Source organism: Pan troglodytes, chromosome 8 (assembly GCF_028858775.2).
Source record: "Pan troglodytes isolate AG18354 chromosome 8, NHGRI_mPanTro3-v2.0_pri, whole genome shotgun sequence".
Lineage (NCBI taxonomy): Eukaryota > Metazoa > Chordata > Mammalia > Primates > Hominidae > Pan > Pan troglodytes.
Genome location: NC_072406.2, coordinates 30,984,396 through 31,007,101, shown reverse-complemented (window position 1 = coordinate 31,007,101; position 22,706 = coordinate 30,984,396). Strand labels below are relative to the sequence as shown.

The window sequence follows — 22,706 nt, the reverse complement described above, 5'->3', positions numbered from 1 at the left end:
TAAAACATGATCATTTTGTTTTGAAATTCTATGGAGAGCATTATTGATTTTATAAGTAGGTGCCATGCTAAAAATTCCTAAATATCACAACAAAAATGGGATAAAGTTAAAGTCAATGAAGGTTTAAGATGTCATGGCTAAAAAATAAACTTGTCTAAATTAAAAAAAGTTAAAGAATACACAAATCAATATCTATCTAATTCACACGACTGGGAGTCCCATCATGAATGCTTGATGTATGATCATTTAGTGGTATAATAAAATTAGTTGCCAAAGTATTGTAAAGATGATGTTGTGGTAGAAAATGAGGAAAACATCACAATGTATAAGATTCTCCCTAAGCGGTTTAGTCTCTTCCTCCTGAAAGTTGTCATTCAACTTTGCTTTTGGAGAAGTCTCTAGCTGGCCTGGCGCCAGCACTGGCAGATGTTTCCAGTGCCGTGGAGAATGAATGACACTGCCAGGATGATCCTCTTCTCCTTTCACTTGATTTGCAGATCGTGATCTTTTCAGCAACAAATGCAGGCTTCAAAGTGACCTCATGTACCCCTCAAAGATTTCAATTGAAGATCAAAGAAAAACTAACCTCCTAAGTCCCACAGTTATAGCATTAAGAGTTTCCTATATACATATTTCTCACTAAATTGTTCTCCCCCATAGCTTCTTCAATTCCTAAGCACAATCTTGATCCTAGAAAAATATATAAGATGTGAGTGTAAAGTTGTCATGCTGATTTTTATCAATTAGTTGGGGAAGTTGTATTCATTGGTATAATCATAACTTACGTGTATAGATCTTAATGTGTCCACTTGAAATATACTTCCATGATTAATACAAAAGGTATCATCTCAACTATGTAAAAAAAAAATTTCTAGCCTTTTGTTTAGAAACAATAATTTTAACTTTACAACTTTACTTTTATTAATATTATTTTATTGTTTAAAATAAAATCTTATCAATAATTTTTAATGGAAGGTTTTCTAATTTATTTACTAATTCTCAAGCTGAATTTCAAAGCAATTTTGGCCATCCAATTTCCTAAAATAATTATAGCAATAAAAATATCAGGTTTTTTTCTTTTACTATATTATGTTATACAAAGTAGAGTTAAATGTGCACTCCAGTTCTAGAGCATCCTAACTAACCTGTTTTCTGCTAAATCATTTGCAAACTTTACTGGCTATAAGTGCCACACTAAATTTAAGTAATTGTTATTCAGACATACCAGTTCTGATTCCATTATTATCTTCTATTGAGAATTCTCCAGGATAGGTAGACACAGAATAACCAAGAAATTGTTCACAGGCTGCAGCTGGGCTATTCTCGTGGCCTAAGACACTCAATGGGGTCAACACAGGAAGATGGATACCATTTGGCAGGTGCTAGAAGTAGGAGTGTTTCGGGGACTTTTAAGTCTTTTTCTGCTACTACTCTATTTTTTTCTCATCTATTTGTTAGTTGCTTTTTCCTCCCCTCCCCCAGCCCCAATCAGTTTCCAGGCACTATGTGTCAGGAAGCTGTCTCCACCATCTCCACCATCCATTTCCTCTTGTTTTGCTGGGGGGAAATGAAGAGCAGCTGCAGCTATTCAGCAGCCTCATCAGTGGAAGATGAAAATGATCATCATTTAATCAACAAGCACTGCTGAGTGCCCATTATCATTATGCTGTTTCTCAAGCCGCTCATCTTCGGGACAAGCATTCCCAGCTCATTTTATTCATCTATTTTTTTCTGCTTAGTACATTTTCTGTGTATTTTTAATTATGCACCTAAAATTGAGACATACATTTCTTTAAAAAAAATTTTTTTTAGTAGAGACGAGGTCTTGCTATGTTCCCTGGACTGGCCTCAAACTCCTGGGCTCAAGCTATCCTTCCCACCTTGGCCTCCCAAAGTGGTGGGATTACAGGCATGAGCCACCGTAGCTTGGCCAAGAAATATATTCCTTTAAAAGGTTTAGACTGACATCTAACCATTTCAAAAAAAAAAAAAAACTCCTATATTTTTCACTGTTCAACACCCTCCCAGCATCAGCTAAATTCACAAAGAAAAAAGAAATCCAAAGTCTGAAACAGTCCATTTAGAAATCTTTTTTAGGAGATAAAATATGGACCTAAAAAAAGAAGATACACACACACACACACAGATAATTCCAAGGAATTAAGCATTGTTCACAAGTGCAAGGTAGACTGCTCTGCATCCAGATAATGCATGAAAAAAATAATGTTTTAAAACTACCCATAAATGGATTACACATTAAAAGAAAAAGAAATTGAATTATCTTTCAGTGATAAGAATTCTTGCAATTATTATACAATTTTCACATTGTGGCATTTTCAGCATTTGTGATTAAATTCATACGTTGTTCGTTGAATTATTAATTTACATTGATTAAATTTGATGTTTATGATAGAATTTTCCAGAGTTGGGTAGAGAGGGGTGCTCCCAGGATTAAAGCCAAGTATATTATCACTGTCAGGTTTCTCACCATATCCTAGCTGGGAGATAATAAAGTCGAATTCCTCGATGGTGTGGATACTTGCGAGGTCACCGCCTTCTTTCCTGCATGTGGTCAGAGCATCCCTCTGGATTTTTTTCTCATCTCTGTGAATCTTGTAACAGTGACCGGCATACGGCCACCACTGACTAGGACAGTGAGTAGGCACATCACTTTCTAGAAACAAAAAGGGGGGGTTGGAAAAAAATTTTAAAAGATTTGATTAAAACTATAACAACATTTTAATCATTTTATATAATACATGAAACAGCTTATAGTTACTAGGCAAATAAAGGTAATATTTAGTTTTTATTTTCGCAGCATACATATTCACCAAAAATAGACAAGGCATATACTATTTTGTTGGTTTTTAGACAAAACAAAATAACCTACTTTTTAATCAAATGGGAAATCACCTTATCAATTTTCTTTCTTTCTTTCTTTTTTTTTTTTTTTAAGAGACAAGTTCTCCCTCTATTCCCCAGGTCAGAGTGCGGTGGTGTGATCATGTCTCATTGCAGCCTCAACCTCCTGGGCTCAAGCAGTCCTCCTGCCTCAGCCTCCTGAGTAGCTGCTACTACAGGGCATAAGCCACTGTACTTGGCTATGGGAAATCTCTTTTTAAAAAGTTATATCTACAACAAGACTATACTAATACATATTAGATTATCTAAATCTTGTCAGCAAACCTGAACTAAGCATCTGTTATGCACTGTTTAAATGCTGGAGGCCTGAAAGCTTTGGGGGACTAAACATATCCCCTAAAAGATTTGAATTTACTTTATTCTACGGACATTAGGGAGCCAGTCACTCTTGAGAGGCAGGTTAGTGTTGAAGTAGAGAGCTGGAATGGCTGGGGAACAAACGGTCTCCAAGGAGCCTCCGCCACCATAGCCACATGAGTCAGCCACCTGTTGCCTCAGAACAGACCCACTACCATTTAGTTGCTACCCAAAACTGACACGTGCTCGTGACTAGGAGAGGGATCCGGAGTCATAACTCCTAAAACCTGAATTTGCGGTAAGTTGTGTGATCTTAGGCAAGTCACATCACATGAACAGAAGTACCCACATAGGTGAAAATTTTTAAACGAGATTAGTACTAACACTAAAATCAAACCACCCACCCCGCGTTCTTCTGAACTAGAAAAGAATAGAGAGAGTGTGCTTGTAAATCACAAGCACCACACAATCATTATTTAATTAAACCAGCTGTCAACATCCTCAGCCTCGCTACTAATAGGATCAAATTGTATAATCTGATTATACGCTGCAAAAATTTAATAGTAATGAGCTAGGGGAAAGTGACAATAAAGACATTTGAAGGCAGATGTTTATTCATCCCTATTGCCTTGAGCCTGGCACAGGGCCTGGTACATATAAGCGTACTGAGTACTGGAAGAGAAAAAGAATTGAAGTTATAGTTGATATATGGCTGCTTGTTATTACTATTCTAGAGATACTATTTCAAACAGTAATTTGGCAACATGTTTTGCTTAGAAGGGGACTATATTACCAAATGAAAGTGAACGTATATATTATTTAAGCTCATATTAAATGTTTTCAAATGGCTGTCTTAGTATATGTTCGTTATAGGGTACCTTTCTTCACTATTGCTTTGATGAATTGGTCGTATCTTCCCTTAAAGGTGGAGAGTATCTGAAACATCATTGTTTAAGCCCAGGATTTTGTGCCCTGCAGTCATACAAGTAACTACTCAGTCATGAGGCTCAAATGCTGTACAATTGTTACAAAAAATGCACATTTAAAAAAAATTCTGTTCCCTCAATACAATTTAGATTCTGTGCACTTCCAGTGGTTACAAAAAAAAAAAGAAGAAAAAGAAAAAGAAAGAAAGGTTAGTACAGCTTTGGAGCCCTCTGGTGGGTTATTTTAATTTTGCTACCTAGGAAATTGAAAATAGTATCAGCCAATGCTGAGTCCTTCAAAAACTGAAATGATGAACTTTAAAAATATTTGAAAGCATGAAAACAACCAACTTGAGTGAAATGAAGGGGAGTTCCCTGGGGCAGCCACAGAAGATGATTTGTTCCTCTAGCCACAGCTCATGTGCTCAGTGGCCACATGCGGTTAAGTGGCTGCTAAGCCAGAGAGTACAGCCCTAGAGACCTGAGGATTACGGACAAACGGGTTAGTGTTACAAGAATTCACAGGGTTTGAGGTTGAATTCTTGCCTAAGGCTGTTGCTAATCCCGTATGCTGCATAATTTGAACTCTGATACGCTTTTCCAAGCTCTGGTTTATTTGAGTTTATAGATAAAACAGAATCATTAATCCAGGGAGTATAGAGATGTTCAGAAACTGATATCAAGCGGTTAGCGAGTGAAGGAGGCATCATAGAGAAATAAGAATGTACTGAGTGTTTGATGAAATGAACAAAATTTTATCTCAGGAAGAAGAGTCATGAATATTTCCATTTTACACATGAGAATCCCAGCACCGGCAGGTTAAGCAGTAAGGCCAAGTTACAGAATTCTGAGTGCTGTACCAGAGAAACTATAAAGTAACTATTCTCCTCTTTGGCAACATGGAAATTCCAAGTCTTAGAAAGAGAATTGTAATGAAGGCTTCCAAAAAGGAAAAAATACACTATTTCTCCTAGAGGAGGAATAGTAGAGGTAAAATGCAAAACTGGTGAGCTTTCTCTAAAGATACCCACCGTCATTATGGAGAGCCTGTAAAGGATCATCAAACCCAACATCCAGGTCCCGCATCTATATCTATTTAGGATCTTGGCCAAATCTATATCAATTAAAATGGCAAACACATCTCCTCCCCAATCCAACAAGTCCACTTCCAGGAATGATCACACGCATGAAATGATGTGCATAGAATGTATATAGTTATTTACCTCAGGACTGTTTGTATTAATAAAAGATTGGAAGTAAATTAAATTAAAAATCCATTACACAGGAGATCAGTCAAAAAAATATATGTGCTGTCTCTGCAATAGCTTTTGGACAGCCATAAAAATAAACATAGAAGCTGTTTATATTCTACATGGAATGATGTCCAAAATTGTTATTAAGTGGAAAACTTAGGATAAAAACATATTATAGTATACTGCCATTTGTATGAAACAAAAATAATTATAAACATATTTGTTTATATAGTCACGGAATAACTAAGGATACACACCCAGAAACAATTATTCTCCAGGAAGGTAAACTGGGTGTTACAGGTAAGAGGTAGGGAAAACTTTATTATTTATCATGTTGTACCTTTTGAATCTCTAGCCATGTCAAGCGTATTTTAAAATACATGAAATTGCTTTCAAAGCCAATGGGGAAAAAAACAAGAATGCCACATTGTCAGTTTCCTCCAGCAGAAAAACAGAAATAAATTAAACCATTTAAAGCATTCGCTGTCCCTCCAAAAAGAGGTAATAATAAAAATATGTAGTTTGTCTTTCATCAATTGGAAGATAGAATTCTTGCCTTAGTAGTTTATTCTCCTATAAAATTGTAAGGGACAACACAATTGATTTTTTTTTTCTTGAAGTCTAGCCGATATTTAAAATTCAGTTACAGGCCAGGCATGGTGGCTCATGCCTGTAATCCCAGCACTTTGGGAGGCTGAGGTGGGTAGATCACCCAAGGTCAGGAGTTCAAGACAAGCCTGGCCAACACAGCGAAACACCATCTCTGCTAAAAATACAAAAATTAGCCGGGCGTGATGGCACACATCTGTAATCCCAACTACTCGGGAGGCTGAGGCAGGAGAATCACGAACCCAGGAGGCGAAGTTTGCAGTGAGCTGAGATCGCGCCATTGTACTCCAGCCTGGGTGACAGAATGAGACTCTGTCTCAATAAATAAATAAAATTCAGTTACAACTTTTTAGATATTTTATTCTATTTTATGAAAACTTTAGTATAAGACGCTACACTGAATAGCATGGAAGCCCAGATAGAGCCGTGAGGACCTAATATAAACATCCTTCCAAATGTTGACTTTCTAGCTTGTATTCCGGTTTTGCCATTTCTGCAAGGTTTCTGTATTCTCTGAATATTTTTTTCCTCAACTATAGCATGTGAATCATGACACCTACCTCAGAGGACTGCTTGGGAAGGTAACATTTTTATTTAGGTCAGAGGATCTCCACAAGGCCCAGACACCGCCACACACTCAGGAAATACTAGCAACCAGCACACAGAAATATTGCAGTAATATCATTCAGTTTACCCCATCGACTATCCACAAAACCTCTGGCGGCATTCCAACAGTTACACCTAAGCTGTAATGTTACTTATCTTTCAATTCTAATAGTTGAGGCACTTCAGATCCCATAGATCACTTACCTGAGGGAATAACAAAAGAATTTAAAGTGGTGTTGCCCTTTTTGCAAATATAGCCCAGTTTCTGAACACATTCCAGATTTTCCCATTTAGCATTTTTTCCAGGATTTAGTGACACACAGCTTTTTCCAGGTTCAGCTGATGGACTTCCTTCGAGGAAAAGGAAAAGTTAAAGTGGACTATTATAGCTATTCCCAGCAGATAGCATCCCTCCCACATCTCCTCATGTCTTCATCCTGGGGATTCAATGGACCACCATTCTGTCTTTTGCTACACATTCACAACAAAATATTTACTGACTGCAGAGCAAAAGACACGATGGGTGTCTATTGTTTTCTTATCGTTGGATCATTCCAATACTTAGAATGTTGATAAAGCAAATATACTTCTTTGAAACAACCCTTTCCCCCATTATCAGCTAATAAAGCTACACCTTAAAACTTGAACAGTTGTCACAACGGATTACATTATCAAAGAGAGGTACCTAATGAAAAGAATGCATGATTATGCCGCCATAAAAAAAAATGAAACCATCATGTCCTTTGCAGCAACATGGATGCAACTAGAGGCCATTATCCTAAGCGAATTAATACAGAACAGAAAGCCAAATAGCCATGTTCTCACTTCTAAGTGGGAGCTAAATACTGAGTACTCATGGACACAAAGATGGCAACAACAGAAACTGGGGACTATGAGATGGGGGAGGAATGGAGGGTAACAAAGTTTGGAAAACTAGCTACTGGGTTCTATGCTCACTACCTGGTTGATGGGATGGATCATTTATATCCCAAACCTCAGCAACATGCAATTTACCTAGGTATGTAACAACCGTGTACATGTATCTCTGAATCTAAAAGTAGAATTTATTAAAAAGAAAGAATACATGATGTTCCAAACCTGCCACATTAAACATTATTAGGGCAGCGCACAGTGGCTCACGCCTGTAATCCCAGCACTTTGGGAGGCTGAGGCGGATGGATCAACTGAGGTCAGGAATTCGAGATCAGCCTGGCCAACATAATGAAAGCCCATTTCTACTAAAAATACAAAAAAATCGGCCGGGGAGCTGGCGGGCACCTGTAATCCCAGCTACTTGGGAGGCTGAGGCAGGAGAATTGCTTGAACCTGGGAGGCAGAGGTTGCAGTGAGTGGAGATCACACCGCTGCACTCCAGCCTGGGTGACAGAGTGAGACTCTGTCTCAAAAATAAAAATAAAAATAAATGGAGGAGAAGAAGCTAATGGGAGAGCTAGAAGGGCAGCATGCTGTGCTCCCAGAACGAAAACTGTCTCAGTATCTTCAACTCAGCCTACTGAAGAAGACTCAGCAGCTATGCCTTATCCATTTCTTAGTGGAAACTGATTAAAGAACCAGATAAAGTCAACGTTGCTAAAGGGATGAATGTAGGCATTGATACATTTCACATGCGTTTTGCTACTCTAATATATGATTTAAAAACCAGTACTCCCCAAACTAGCTTCACCTTCCACCTGAAGACAGGGTGAATGAGCCACATTCTGTTAATAACTATGCTTTGTGACCTCTAATGTGTATGTAACCTGTGCCTGAATGTCACTTCCTTTCCTGCAAGACGGAAATCATATTACCTGCTCCACAAAGTCTGGAGCAGGTAATAACCTAAATAACCTTTTTAAAGGTTTGGTGGTATTCTTTGTGTGGTAATTAAATGATTTTTTTAAAGTTTATTTAACTACCACACAAAGAAAATAATGATTAGTAATAAGCATTAAGTTATCTTTTTTTTTTTTTTTCTTTTTGAGATGGAGTTTTGCTCTGTCACTCAGGCTGGAGTCCAGTGGCGTGATCTCAGCTCACTGCAACCTCTGCCTCCTGGGTTCAAGCAATTCTCTGCCTCAGCCTCCTGAGTAGCTGGGACTACAAGTGCCCACACCATGCCCAGCTAATTTTTGTATTTTTAGTAGAGACGGGGTTTCACCATCTTAACCAGGCTGGTCTTGAGCTCCTGACCTCGGGATCCACCCACCTCAGCCTCCCAAAGTGCTGGTATTACAGGCGTGAGCCACTGCACCTGGCGAAAGTTATCTTAAAGTTAGTAATAAGCATAAAGTTATCATAAAGTTAGTAATAAGCATAAAGGTATCTTAAACATTTGTTGATACTGTAACTAAAATAACAGGATAACTGAACTAACAGATAAGGTATCAGCACTAAAAAGAAACTTTCAAAAAAATATATTTTCTAGCTCTAAGTTATTAATTAATGTGTTAATTAGTAAATCATATTACACATTTATTTATCAATACAATACCTCTCTCAACTTTGAGACATCAACTAGTGGTTTTAATGTTTACCATAGTTATTATATATTTGAATTCACACTTGTACATCATTTATGCAAAACATCCTCACTTCAAAAGTGAATATATTTTAATAGATTCATTACTTGGTAATTATTCAATTGAATGCTTGACTGAACAACTTATATGCAACCGATTTTTAATTTCCACGACATCTCTAATTTTAGTTGGAAGAAACTCTCATACTATTTCGCAAGGTGATTTAATCTTGCACCTACTTCTCAGGAATTGAAGTTTAATTTTAAAAAGCATTTACTTCCCTTTCTTAATCATATTCCACTTTCATTCTTTACTTCACCCAAAGTTAACCCGGAAATTTTCTCCCTGAACTCGTAGGATGCAAGCGGTTAAATATAATCATCACCCCCAACTGAATAAATTAAATGACTGCCTAATATGTATAAAAATTTAGCAACACAAAGAAGAATAAATTCTAGTCCCCTAATAAGTTTTATTGTCTAATCATCTGATTGAGGACCACTAGTATTCTCTAATTGCATCTGGCTGAATGGGTAGACAGACACCTAAATTTTCACCCACAAAAAAGGATATTTTATATGCATTCCCTTGCAGTAAGTCCTCCCATATTCCAGAAATTTTTACCTTCCATGTTCCAGAAAAAAATAGAACTGATTATTAGCTCAAGACTTGAGTGACAGCACTGTAACCATCATATGTTGAAGTAACGCTTTGAAACTAGAATTTCATAGTAAAATCTAATTTATTTAAGCCAAAATATATTCTCTAAAAATGTTCTCGTGTTTTAGCATCTATTTGAAATGTTATTTTATTGAAGTTTTTCTTCTTTTAATACAATAAACCAATATAGAAAACGGAGATTTTGGCCAGGCGCAGTGGCTCACACCTGTAATCCCAGCACTCTGGGAGGCTGAGGCAGGCCACATCACTTGAGTTCAGAAGTTCGAGACTGGCCTGGCCAATGTGGGGAAATCCCATCACTACAAAAAATAAAAAAATTAGCCAGGCATGGTGGTGCATGCTTGTAATCCCAGCCTCTTGGAAGGCTGAGGCACAAGAATCACTTGAGCCAGGAAGGCTGAGGTTGCAGTGAGCTGAGACTGCGCCACTGCACTCCAGCCTGGGCAACAGAGTGAGACCCTGTCTCAAAAACAAAACAAAACAAAACAAAAAATGGAGAGTTTAGTTTTCTAAGCCAAATGTGAAAACCACTCAATGGCTTTAAAAGAGAAGTCTGACTGTCTGAAGAACACCGTATTATAATGGTATGGCCCATAGGAGAATTGATAAATAAAGATGTGACCAATATGATACTTCTCTCCTTTCCCACACCCACGGCAGACATCACTAATCATTAATTGCGCTCTTTCCTAAAAAAAAAAAAAAATGGCACTGGGGTGGGATTGAGGGGTGGGGATTGGATTTATACCCAATAGAAGGCCTCAAGTGGCTACTAACACCAGTTGGTACTGGTGAATAAGAAGAACTTTATATCATTTTTTTGTTTTCTCTAAATAGTTGCTCAATATGTAAACTTATATTCTGTTACTTTTATGTTATGACAATGTAGAAATAATTAGTTCACAGCATTTTCTATCCTCTAAAAAAATTAGAAAGCTGTTGTAGGTTTTATCATCCCCAACTCTGTTTTTCTATAAACTACTGTCAAGAAACCTCTAATGAATTTTTATGCTAGTATGGAATATCATAAGCTGTAACTGAGATAGTATTTTTAAGCCAATGTTATTAAATCAAAAACAGGAAAAGTGGGTGTTAATGTAGATGTTAAAATCACTGTCACAATGACAGCAATATTGCAAATACCTCATGACTCAAGGTACAGTTATAAAAAAAACTCTCCAACCCAAAATAATTTCAATCCACTTGTCAAACTTTACAAAGAGATGTTGGCTAATCCTCTCAAGGATGTTGACAAAGTCAGTGCAACAGCAAGTATATAGTAACAATGCAAGTAGCATATTTAGTAAATCATGTTTAAGAGTAGCCACAACATCTGCTTTTGAATATAATACCCAACACATCAGGGATACTCTGAGAATTGAAACTTTAAACAGAGACCTTTGTTGTTTTGTGTGAGAATCCTGGCAGACAAATCCCTATCCCAGGAAGCTGGTATAACCTTACAATTCAGTATATGGAAATCTAGCATAGATTTCAAAACAAGGTGAAATGAACTATATTTGATGAAGTCTCCCAACTCTTCTCTTTGAGATCAACAGATGAGATAATAAACATCTTCAGGGCATCTAGATGACTTAAATTTGGATTAATTCGACACAAACAGGCTTAACCCTACCTGGTAACCAGTTCAAATATCGGAACGGACTGCGGTCACTCCACTGCCAACCGCTGTTGAAGCTCAGACTATTAAGTCCAATCCAGAGTCCTGAGGTCAAGGAACTGGTTAATCCTATATTTTTAAAGAAAGCAAAACAAACAAACAAGAACTTGGCATTCAGAAAACAGTTGAAATTAAATTCAGAATTAAGTGCTTGAATCAAAATGTAATTGAGGGAAGTAACAATAATCATGCCTACCACATCTCCTTTGATTCTCCTGACAACCTAAGGCAAGTAAAATTATTACCTTCACTGACAGGTGGGGAAACGGAGGCAGAGGCAGCATAGGTAATCTGGTAAGCTTTTTAAGGTTCCAACCCAGATCTAATGAGGCTTCAAACCCCATCACCTTGACTATTATCTACTTTCTCAAGGATAGTGTAAAGTCTTGTTGTGTGAATATGAATAGGTGTTACCTCCACTGCATATTTCAAAACTTATTCTAAGAATTTTATTTTATGATTTTTTAAAGTCAGTTTCTCTTCTTCATTAAAATGATGATTAAATACTAATCACTAAGTGCTTATGCTAACACCAAGGATGCTTTGCTTAAGCAGTGAAGAAATCAAAATTACAATGTTTCAAATTCTGTACTAGGACTGATGTGGAAGTCATAAAACCAGAAACAACACGGACCTCAGCTCTTCAGCAGTAAACACTCTAACCTATTATTACTGCTCTTTTTTTTTTTTTTTTTTTTTTGAGTTGGAGTCTCGCACTGTCGCCGAGGCTGGAGTTCAGTGGCTCAATCTCCACTCACTGCAACCTCCTCCTCTCAGGTTCAAGTGATTCTCCTGCCTCAGCCTCTCGAGTAACTGGGATTACAGGTGACCGCCACCACGCCTGGTTAATTTTTTTTTTTGTATTTCACTATGTTGGCCAGGCTGGTCTCAAACTCCTGACCTCAGGTGATCCACCCACCTCAGACTCCCAATATGCTGGGATTACAGGCGTGAGCCACCATACCCGGCCACCTCTATCTTTTTTAAAACCATCAATGAGAATTCTCTGTTCTGAGTTATTTTAATTGATCAAAAGCAATTAATTAAAATAAAAACTATCCTTTGGCTTTTAAAAACATTTTTTAAATTTATATTTATTTTTTAGAGATGGAGTCTCACTATGGTGCTCAGGTTGCTCTCCAACTCCTGGGTCCAAGCGTTCCTCCTACCTCAGTCTCCTAAGTAGCTGGGACTACAGGGTACACACCACTGTACTCAACAACCTTTAAAAAAAATTCTTTAAAAGAATTTTCACAAATTCTTTAAAGTTGTACTAACTTGAATATAATTATCTTTCTACTTGCACAGATGTATTCTACATGACATGCTCCTAAAAGTAGCATTTTAATACTAGCTATTCCCAAAACCAATTTACTCTGGGATTTTAAAAAACTTAATTAAGAAAATAAGTGTATTTAAGATTTAAAAATTATAAATAATTCGCTGATTAAAGAAGAATTGAAGTAGATATTGAGACTGTGTAACTAAATTACTATGTTTGGCATGATGAGAAATGATAATAGCTCTTTAAGAGAATTATCTTTTGACATTTTTTACCAGCTCTAAGTACTTATAAACTTGTCTTGAAGAACTGAATTAGTTAATACTTTTTAAAACAAGGCCTGACATATGGTATATGCCCCATAAATGTAAGTTACTACTGTTATTATTACTATTATTATTATTATTATTATCAATAGCTTCATATTGAATTAAGATTGGCAAAAGGTGTGACTTAGAAGCAAAATTCAAACCTTGGGTTAAAATATATCTCTTAAAGCAGATGAGTGTTGTCCACAAATAATTTTCTCTAATATGCTTTTGTAATTTTATAAAAGAGCAGACCAAAATATTTTAGTATTGCTGCACAAAGCAACAATTCCACATACTAAATTTTTGTTGTTTGTTTTGTTTCCAGACACCAACTCAACCCAGAAATTTTTTTTGTACAGTTGGGGTCTTACTGTAGTGCCCAGGCTGATCTCGAGCTCCTGAACTCTAACAATCCTCCCACCTCAGCCTCCCAAGGCTCTGGGATTACAGGCGTGAGCCACTGCGCCCAGCCTCACATGCTCAAGGCGTAACTTTTCTGCATATATAGTCTGAAATGGTTATATACCAACTTTTGAACTTAGATGTAATAGAAGATACACAAATGTCCAATATTACACTGTTTTTTTTACTTTCTTTTTTTTTTTTTATTTAATTGAGGTCCAATGTGTTTTTCAGGCAGTACCAAAGGAAACTGGTAAAAACCATCGGGGAAACAAGCCAAATTTCACTTCCTATATCTTATTTCAGTTCTGTAAATCCTCATCCTGCACATATGGAGCCATAAATCTGATTCAGGACTCAGAGACTCCATAAAGCGTCCCAACATTTTTCGGGGTAGAAACAGAAGGCAAGACGATGAAACAGCTGTGGGTAGTATGCAAACGTGTTGCCGGGCAGAAACATTTCACCTGGCAGATAATATGAAATCAGATCACCACCAATCTGGAATACATTTACTGGAGCCAGGAAATGTTGACAAAATTAAGGGTTCTCATCAGTGCTTCGGGAACTAGCGGATCCCTGGGTGTTCTGTGCGTGAGACACAGGCAGGGTGAAATGGAAGACAGGGCTGAATTCCAGTTCAGCTATTTTCTAAACAGGAGGCATTAAGCAAGTTTCCTAACTTCTCCCTCCTAGTCTGTTATCTCATCTATACAGTGGGGCTAATAATATTCATTCATGAGGTTGCTGTGGGCTTTAGAACTAAAGCCCAGAATCTAGTACGTAGTAGCTCTTCAGTAATTGGCAGACAATTTAATTAGAGTCATCAAACCAGGTTCTACATTTTTAAAAAATGATACTGACTGGCCGAGCATGGTGGCTCACGCCTGTAATCCCAGCACTTTGGTAGGCTGAGGCTGGTAGATCAGCTGAGCTCAGGAGTTCAGAACCATCCTGGGCAACATGGTGAAACCCTGTGTCTACTAAAATACAAAAAATGAGCCAGGCTTGGTGGCACGTGCCTGTAGCCCCAGCTACTCAGGAGGCTGACGCATGAGAATCACTTAAGTCCTGGTGCCACTGCACTCCAGCGTGGGCGACAGAGTGACACTCTGTCTCAAAAAAAAAAAATAAAATAAAATAAAATAAAATAAAAAGATACTGACTTTTCAAAATCCTCACATAAAAGAAAACTTTTTTTAAAAGTGTAAATATTTTGTAGGTTGTTTTTTCATTTTAATGGCACATTTTCCAAAATAGAATGGATCGCAATTACACACTCACACCACTGTTTTCTAGATTATTCCCCAATATATCTCAATCAACACTGAGTGTCATCCCTTTCTTTCAAATAAACAGTGGGGAGGGAATATCTTTCCCCTATTTTTTAAATTCCCTGTCAGACTTTTTCTTGTCCTAATGCCTGACATTTTTTACTTAAAGAAAGGCAGGAAGTACTACAAATCTCGTTAGAGATGCCATTCTTATCCAGATGCCAGTGAAAATTTGCTGACTGAAATTCCGGAGGCTTGGATAAGATTCAAGTAAGTATCTGAGGTGAACCCAGCCTCTGGATCTCCTGGGGCTTGTTTGCTGTCCTGATAGACACAAGAAAAGCCCTTGCTGATTAGGGAAGCATTTCCTGCAGCCCGAGTCCGATAGCAGAGTCCGGGAACCAGGAAATGAGTCTGTGCTTGGGCAAAGCCGCTGTCCGCTCAGATCACTTGCTCCTTCTCTGTAGCTGGTGGAGAGCGCACAAAGTAACCTGTGCTCTGTCCCCAGGCTTCCAAGAGATAACACACCCCACAAATAAATTCAAACACAAAAACCAAAAACACACCAACTGAAACCATTTCACCTCTGCACCTCTGATATATTTTCTTTCCTTTTTTTTTAATTTTTATTTATTTATTTATTTATTTTTGAGACGAGTTTCACTCTTGTTGCCCAGGCTGGAGTGCAATGGTGCGATCTCGACTCACTGCAACCTCCACCTCCCAGGTTCAAGCCATTCTCCTACCTCAGCCTCCCGAGTAGCTGGGATTACAGGAGCCTGCCACCGTGCCCAGCTAATTTTTTGTATTTTTAGTAGAGATGGGATTTCACCATCTTGGCCAAGCAGGTCTCAAACTCCTGACCTCAGGTGATCCACCCACCTCGGCCTCCCAAAGTGGTGGGAATACAAGGGTGAGCCACTGTGCCCAGACCACCTCTGATACATTTTCTCTCATGCCTGCAAGTCTTCCCAAATAACCACAAGACTGCCTTGAATCATCTTTTCTATTCCTTAATCATCTACATAAATTTACTTGTCTATTCTGTACTTTCTCCTCTTCCTCCTTATTTTTGTGCATGGTTGTAAATATGAATCACTCTGGTCCTTTCTGTTCCACTATTAGAAGGGTCCCAAAGGCCAATGCAAAACAGAATAATTGAGCAGACAGAGGAAGAACCCTATCTCTAAGATTATGAATCCACAGTGACATCATATTGCTTTTCTATCCTCGGTCTCCTTAATAATAACTTATAGGAGAGATGTGTTCTGGTTGGTGACGGGTGTCATCTGAAAATAGCTGGAAAAAGGTATTTTCCAGCACTTTCCAGGTGCTAAGAAATGAGGCAAGGTAGGGAGTGTGCTCTTGCCCTTGTATTGACTCACACACATTAGCTCTTTTAACAGACAAGGTCACCAAAGCACAGGTGCCTCAGGAAATCCCCACAAGCTCCCCCAGTTTCACAGAGCTGGGACCTAGGCAGTCTGGCTCCAGAATCTTTGCTCTCAGCCCCTCTGCTCTGCTGCCTGGTGTTAGCACCTGGACACAGCAGGAACTAACACAGTGTTTTGCCAGATATGGTCTTTCAACCAGCTGCCCCAGAATCACCTGGGAGTTTGACAAAAGACAGATTCTTGTGCCCTGTGTCACACCTACTGATCTAGAGTCTTCGGGGTCTCAGCCCAGGCATCATCACTTTAACAGAATTCCAAGGTGATGAATAAGCCACTTCACACAGAAGAACCACTGCATTTACTGTCTTCTTGCCATGAACTGTCTAGTTTTCCAAACAGGAGACTGAATTTCTAAGTATTTTTATTTTGTTGCATGTTAACATGTCAGTCAGCAAATGTTTGGTGAGACCCTTCCTTGGAAGGCTCTGTGTGAACCTCCTTGGGGGAAGAGGGGGCATAAATATTCACAAGACATTCCCCGTTTTCAGCTATTTCCCCCTCTGACGCGATCTCCACATGGCCTTCAGTTTGCTTTCCATGCAGGACTTATTATAATTGGTACCTATTCATTTGTTTGTTTTCTTGTTTACATCTGTTTCTTCCCATTGGACTTAAAGCTGCATGTGGACAAGACAGGGTCAGCTTTGATGTCCCCAGGACCTAGCACAAAGCCTGGCACATGGGTACAAGATATCTTGGGAATGAATGAATAAGTAAATAAATAATAACAAATTAATGTATTTATAGTGTTGTCAAGGAAGCAGGACATATGTGTAAGTAGCTATTATACTAATAAAAGTGGTAATAAGCAAATAAGAGAAATGCAGATGGAAATAATAGAACTGCATTTCAACTGTATACAATTGTGAGAATTCCAGGCAAAAGAAATGACATGGGAAAAGATGTGAGGGTGAGAATGGATGAGGAAAAACAAGGAATCCAAGACTGACTTTTCTTTTGTTGTGACCGCAAAATGCAAGACCGGGAATAGTACAGATGTTCGGCAGGTGGCAATCTTGAATGTCAGGCAAAATGTATTTTGTTAATTATTTGATGGGAAATGAGAAGCCACAAGGGGTTTTTTGAACATGGCAGTCATAGGAGCAGAGACAGACTAATATTAATATAGCCGTGTCCAGAAAAACTGGAGGGAGGAGATTTTGGGGGCAAGAAATCGGGGATGCTTTTGCTCCCACACTAATTTCTGATCCTAATCTCTCTGTTTCCCCAAGTGTATATTTTAGAAGTTAAAACAGATACTCTCTTCTCAAGCAAACTTTAGCCCTTTTAGTCTTCACAACCTAATAAAAACAGATATTTTAAAAACAAACACATTGGCCAGGCACGGTGGCTCATGCCTGTAATCCCAGCACTTTGGGAGGCCAAGGCAGGTGGATCACCTGAGGCCAGGAGTTCATGACCAGCCTGTCCAACCTAGTGAAACCCCGTCTCTACCAAAAATACAAAAAATTAGCTGGGCATGGTGGCAAGCACCTGTAATCCCAGCTACTTGGGAGGCTGAGGCAGGAGAATCACGTGAACCCGGGAGGTGGAGGTTACAGTGAGCCGAGATTGCGTCATTGCACTCCAGTCTGGGCTACAAGAGGGAAACTCCATCTCAAAACAAAACAAAACAACACAACACAAAACAAAACAACAACAAAACCAAACACATTGTGGAAAGAGTATCAATAAAACCTGAAAACCGGTAGAGCCTGGGGGTTCGAGGGACAGGAGGCTAAAAGAACTCAGGGTTTCAGGGTTTCAAAGCAGCCTCTGACTTGTCTCTGCCAGTGGTAGCAGTCTTTTAATTTATCATTTTGACCTCTATGAGGCTAATGAAAGACCTGTGGCTTCAGGTTAGACCTGGATGATGGATACTTGACGAGGATTGTTCCACTGCCTTGTGTCCAAGAACGACATCATTAATCGATTGTGGCATCTTTTACTCTGATTCTAGATTAGCCCTCAGAATCCTTCTTAGCACTGGCTCTAGAGACTCTTAAAATCAATAGTTGGCACAGGAAATGAGAGCTATTTGCCATCCCTGGTGTCATTTTCAGAGTACAGATTTGTCATGGCATCCGCATCAACTGCTTAAGAATTGCTTCTGTCATAACATCTATAAACACTTGTGCTGTTGACTTCTAAGTTAAATTATATAAAAATAAAGCAGTCATGATTTTACTTGCGACTTTTCTTTTCATGTCATTACCTGTCAGGTATGTTTGCTCATGTATCTCTGTGATGCTCAGGAGCTCAGCGTTCTGTTGTTGGCAGCTTTTCCTGGCCTGGTGCCACGTTAAAGCGGATTTGGAGTTTATCTGGTAGGAAATGCTGGTCAGCGGGTCTTTATTCCATAAGCTTTCACTGCCCTCAACTGTGAAAGAAATCAGATGGAATTTGGTTCATTATGCACAGAAAACACTTCCAGTGAATAGTATTATTTAAACCACCTAGGAGCATTTTTGCCTGAAGCACTTTCTTTCTTTCCTTTCCTTTTTTGCCCCTTTCTACTTTTTTTTTTTTTTTTTTTTTTGAGACAGAGTCTTGCTCTGTTGTCCAGGCTGGAGTGCAGTGCTGTGATTCTGGCTCACTGTACTCTCCAACTCTTGAGGTTAAACAATCTTCCCACCTCAGTTTACCGAGTAGCTGGGACTCCAGGCATGCACCACCATGCCTGGCTAACTTTTTAACTTTTTGCGGAAATGTAGTCTCTCTATGTGGCCCAGGCTAGTCTAAAACTCCTGTTCTCAAGCCATTCTCCTGCCTCAGCTTCCCAAAGTGCTGGGATTACAAAGGTGAGCTACTATGCCCGGACTGTTTTACTTGTTTTTAAGGTGACTTTGAGATTTTCTTTACTCCTGAAATGAAATAGGAGGTAGGGGATGAGGTTTCAAAGGATCAACTACATCCAGTCTTTTCCACATGCCTAAAGAAAGAAAGGCAGGCACGATTTCCCTTTCGGGATCAATTGAGTTGGGAAGTGAGACAAATATAAAGACAATAGACCTTGGATACTACAAAAGGTGGGAGGGTGGGAGGGTGAGGATTCAAAAATTATCTATTGGGTACAATGTTCACAGTTCGGGTACCCAGACTTTGCCATGATGCAATATATGCATGCAAGACATCTGCACATATACCCCCTACATATATAAAAATAAAAATAGCCGGGCACAGCGGCTCATGCCTGTAATCCCAGCACTTTGGGAGGCCGAGGAGGGCGGATCACAAGGTGAGGAGATGGAGATCATCTTGGCTAACACAGTGAAACCCCATCTCTATTAAAAATACAAAAAAAATTAGCCGGGCGTGGTGGCGGACGCCTGTAGTCCCAGCTACTCGGGAGGCTGAGGCAGGAGAATGGCGTGAACCCGGGAGGCGGAGATTGCAGTGAGCCGAGATCGCGTCACTGCACTCCAGCCTGGGAGACAGAGCGAGACTCCGTCTCAAAAAATAATAAATAAAAATAAAACTTTTTTTGTTTGTTTTGTTTTGTTTGAGACAGAGTCTCACTCTGTCGCCCAGGCTGGAGTGCAGTGGTGCAATCTCGGCTCAGTGCAAGCTCCGCCTCCCGGGTTCACGCCATTCTCCTGCCTCAGCCTCCCCAGCAGCTGGGACGACAGGCACACGCCGCCACGCCCGGCTAATTTTTGTATTTTTAGTAGAGACGGGGTTTCACGGTGTTACCCAGGATGGTCTCGATCTCCTGACCTTGTGATCCACCCGCCTCGGCTTCCCAAAGTGAATAAAACATGTTTTAAAAGAACGGATACCAGCCCAAATTCCTTGATCTAGTAAAGTAAGGCAGGGGAAGCAAAGAAAATAAACGTACATCTTCTCAGCAGGTGGATATTTTGCCTTTGCCTGCACATTCTAGTTTGGTCTTTCTGGAAGCATAAGATTGTCAGCAGGGAAGGTCACGGACTCCTGCAGACAGACTGGCCTGGGCCTGCACCTGAGGTCCTATCGCTCACTGGAGACTTGACTTCAGATAAATTATTAACTTTTGAAGTCTCGTTTTCTCATTGCTAGAATATATTTAATACAGGTGGAGCGCTTAGCAATAGCAAATGTTGCTTGTAACTTTTTCATTCCACAGAGTAAAAAATCACAAGCTGATTTCTTCCTTTGCTATTTTATGATTCCTAATAAATTCCATAAACCTGGTTGTACTCTATAAGCGGCCAATGATATACAGATAAATATTATTGATAGTTTTTCACATATATGATGTTTGCGAAGCTAGTAAACAAATGAAATATTTTGGCATGCTTCATGTAGTGAATATTTCTTTTTTCTTTTTAATAATATAAAATTCTGCTTACAAGCCATGGAAGTAATAATCTTTTCATTTATTTGTAAGGAAAAAAGGAAGTATTATATAACTTCTCTGAAAATGTTCTGAGAAACACTCAATTTACTAAGAAATTAGGCAATTTTCCATAAGCACATAGCCTACACTCTTGTAACTCTTAACTGTATCTAATTGCCCTTTATATCTGATGAGGAAGCGATCATAGACCTTTTTGTAATATGCAAACCACACACCATGATATGAAACTTGTGGTCCCATGACATATCAAAGAGGAAGAAAACATATCAAAATTTGATTCAGGCAACAGCATACAAATTTTTAAGGTGCTTTAACTACAAAATCATTATATGCTTATATAAAAATAAATTTGAAACAGTAATGCTAAATTTAAATTATAATGATCTGAGGTGTTGCTAGTTTCATGTGTATGTCGGTGAGACCATTCAAATAAGACTAATTTGGGGTATATTTGAAGATAGAGATGTTTTAAACAACTCGTTTTAGACAACTGGAGGAAGGTTTTGTTTATAATATGGTAGAAAATGCGGGCGCCATGGCTCACGACTGCAATCCCAGCACTTTGGAGTCTGAGGTGGGCGGATCACAAGGTTAGGAGTTCGCGATCAGCCTGACCAACATGGTGAAACTCCGTCTCTACTAAAAATACAAAAAAAAAAAATTAGCCAGGTATGGTGGCACGCGCCTGTAATCCCAGCTACTCAGGAGGCTGAGGCAGGAGAATCACTTGAACCCGGGAGGCAGAGGTTGCAGTGAGCCGAGATCATGCCACTGCACTCCAGCCTCAGTGACAGAGCAAGACTCTGTCTCCAAAAATATATATATATATAGTAGAAAATGTGAGACATAAAAAAGGGTTTTGTTGTTGTTTTTAAACCTACGAATGGAGGCAAGTGACATAAATGACGTAAGAAGGAAATGCAATTGACCTTTCACTTAAAGAAAGTACATTTTAAACCAAGGGATTTAAACATATTTCTCAATTAATGTTTAGGTTTGCTGATTGCATACCATCTCCCCAAGGAGTTCAAATTCCCACAGTAAACCAACACAACTGATGCTGGAAGCTAAACTTGCTACACAGAACTGAGAGAACCAAGAATTTTCCTTTACCTATTCTCACGATACTTGAAAATAAATGTCTACATGGAAGGAAAGCATTACAATAAACAATGCAACGGACAATGGAGAGCATCTACTAAGTGTTACTAGGTTAATAACTGGTTCCTCATCCTCCTGTATAAAACCTGCCAGTTTTAAGGCTGATATAAAATAAAATGCTTGTCCGGGCACGGTGGCTCACACCTGTAATCCCAACACTTTGGGAGGCCGAGGTGGGTGGATCATTTGAGGTCAGGAGTTCGAGACCAGCCTGGGCAACATGGTGAAACCCCTTCTCTACTCAAAATACAAAAACTAGCCAGGCGTGATGGTGGGTGCCTGTAATCCCAGCTACTCAGGAGGCTGAGGCAGGAGAATCACTTGAGCCTGGGAGGCAGAGGTTGTGGTGAGCCAAGATCATGCTAATGCACTCCAGTCTGGATGACAGAGTGAGACCCTGTCTCAAAAATAAATAAATAAATAAATACAATAAAAACTCTTTTGAAAGGAACACAAAATGAAACAGACTGGAAGACTATAAAGCCCTTTAAGAAAGATATTAAATGTACAAAACGTGATTTAAAATTTTAATGCATATTGAAACCAAATAAATTTATTTTCTACGATTATTTTACACTTAACAGGAAAAAATATACAATTTGACAGTGAAGGCATAAATACAAGTAATAAGACTAAAAAATTATTCCACTGAACAAACTCAAGATACGTCTCCAACGCACATCCAAGGATTTCCAAGATTGTGAGTTTTCTTTGTCATTAGTAACTTACCACTTATCCTCCACATTTCATTCAGGAAATCACACATTCATCTAACTCCTTTGTCAATTTCAAAGGATGTGGAGGATGCTATAGTTGGACCCATGAAATATATACCCTTAAGAAAGTCCATGAAACAGATTAAGAAAATATCATTCCTATTAAGGAGAAAGACACTTTCAATCACTTGAAAACCAAGTATTGCTTTATCTTAGAAAAAAATTGCTCAATGTGTTTCAGACAAAAATACTTCGAATACAAAAATTCGACAT

The 22,706-nt window shown here is 38.8% G+C and overlaps 1 protein-coding gene and 1 non-coding gene across 4 annotated transcripts in view; both read right to left on the bottom strand.

Annotated features, from left to right (window-relative positions):
* The window catches only part of MRC1 (mannose receptor C-type 1), a 103,269-nt gene that overhangs the window by 59,214 nt on the left and 21,349 nt on the right, over positions 1–22,706 (bottom strand). For all 3 annotated transcript variants that reach the window (XR_010146812.1, XM_009458030.5, XM_507681.8), the window contains exons 4-7: positions 18,433–18,597; positions 11,450–11,563; positions 6,818–6,964; positions 2,489–2,674 (exon numbers count right to left, since the gene is read on the bottom strand). Coding sequence is in view for 2 of the 3 variants with exons in the window: in XM_009458030.5 (XP_009456305.2) it covers positions 2,489–2,674; positions 6,818–6,964; positions 11,450–11,563; positions 18,433–18,597 (612 nt within the window). In the remaining variant the exon portion in view is untranslated. The remainder of the gene's footprint in view (positions 1–2,488; positions 2,675–6,817; positions 6,965–11,449; positions 11,564–18,432; positions 18,598–22,706) is intronic.
* MIR511 (microRNA mir-511) lies at positions 7,060–7,145 on the bottom strand. The gene has a single exon (NR_035833.1). It is a non-coding gene; the product is annotated as a microRNA mir-511 (primary transcript).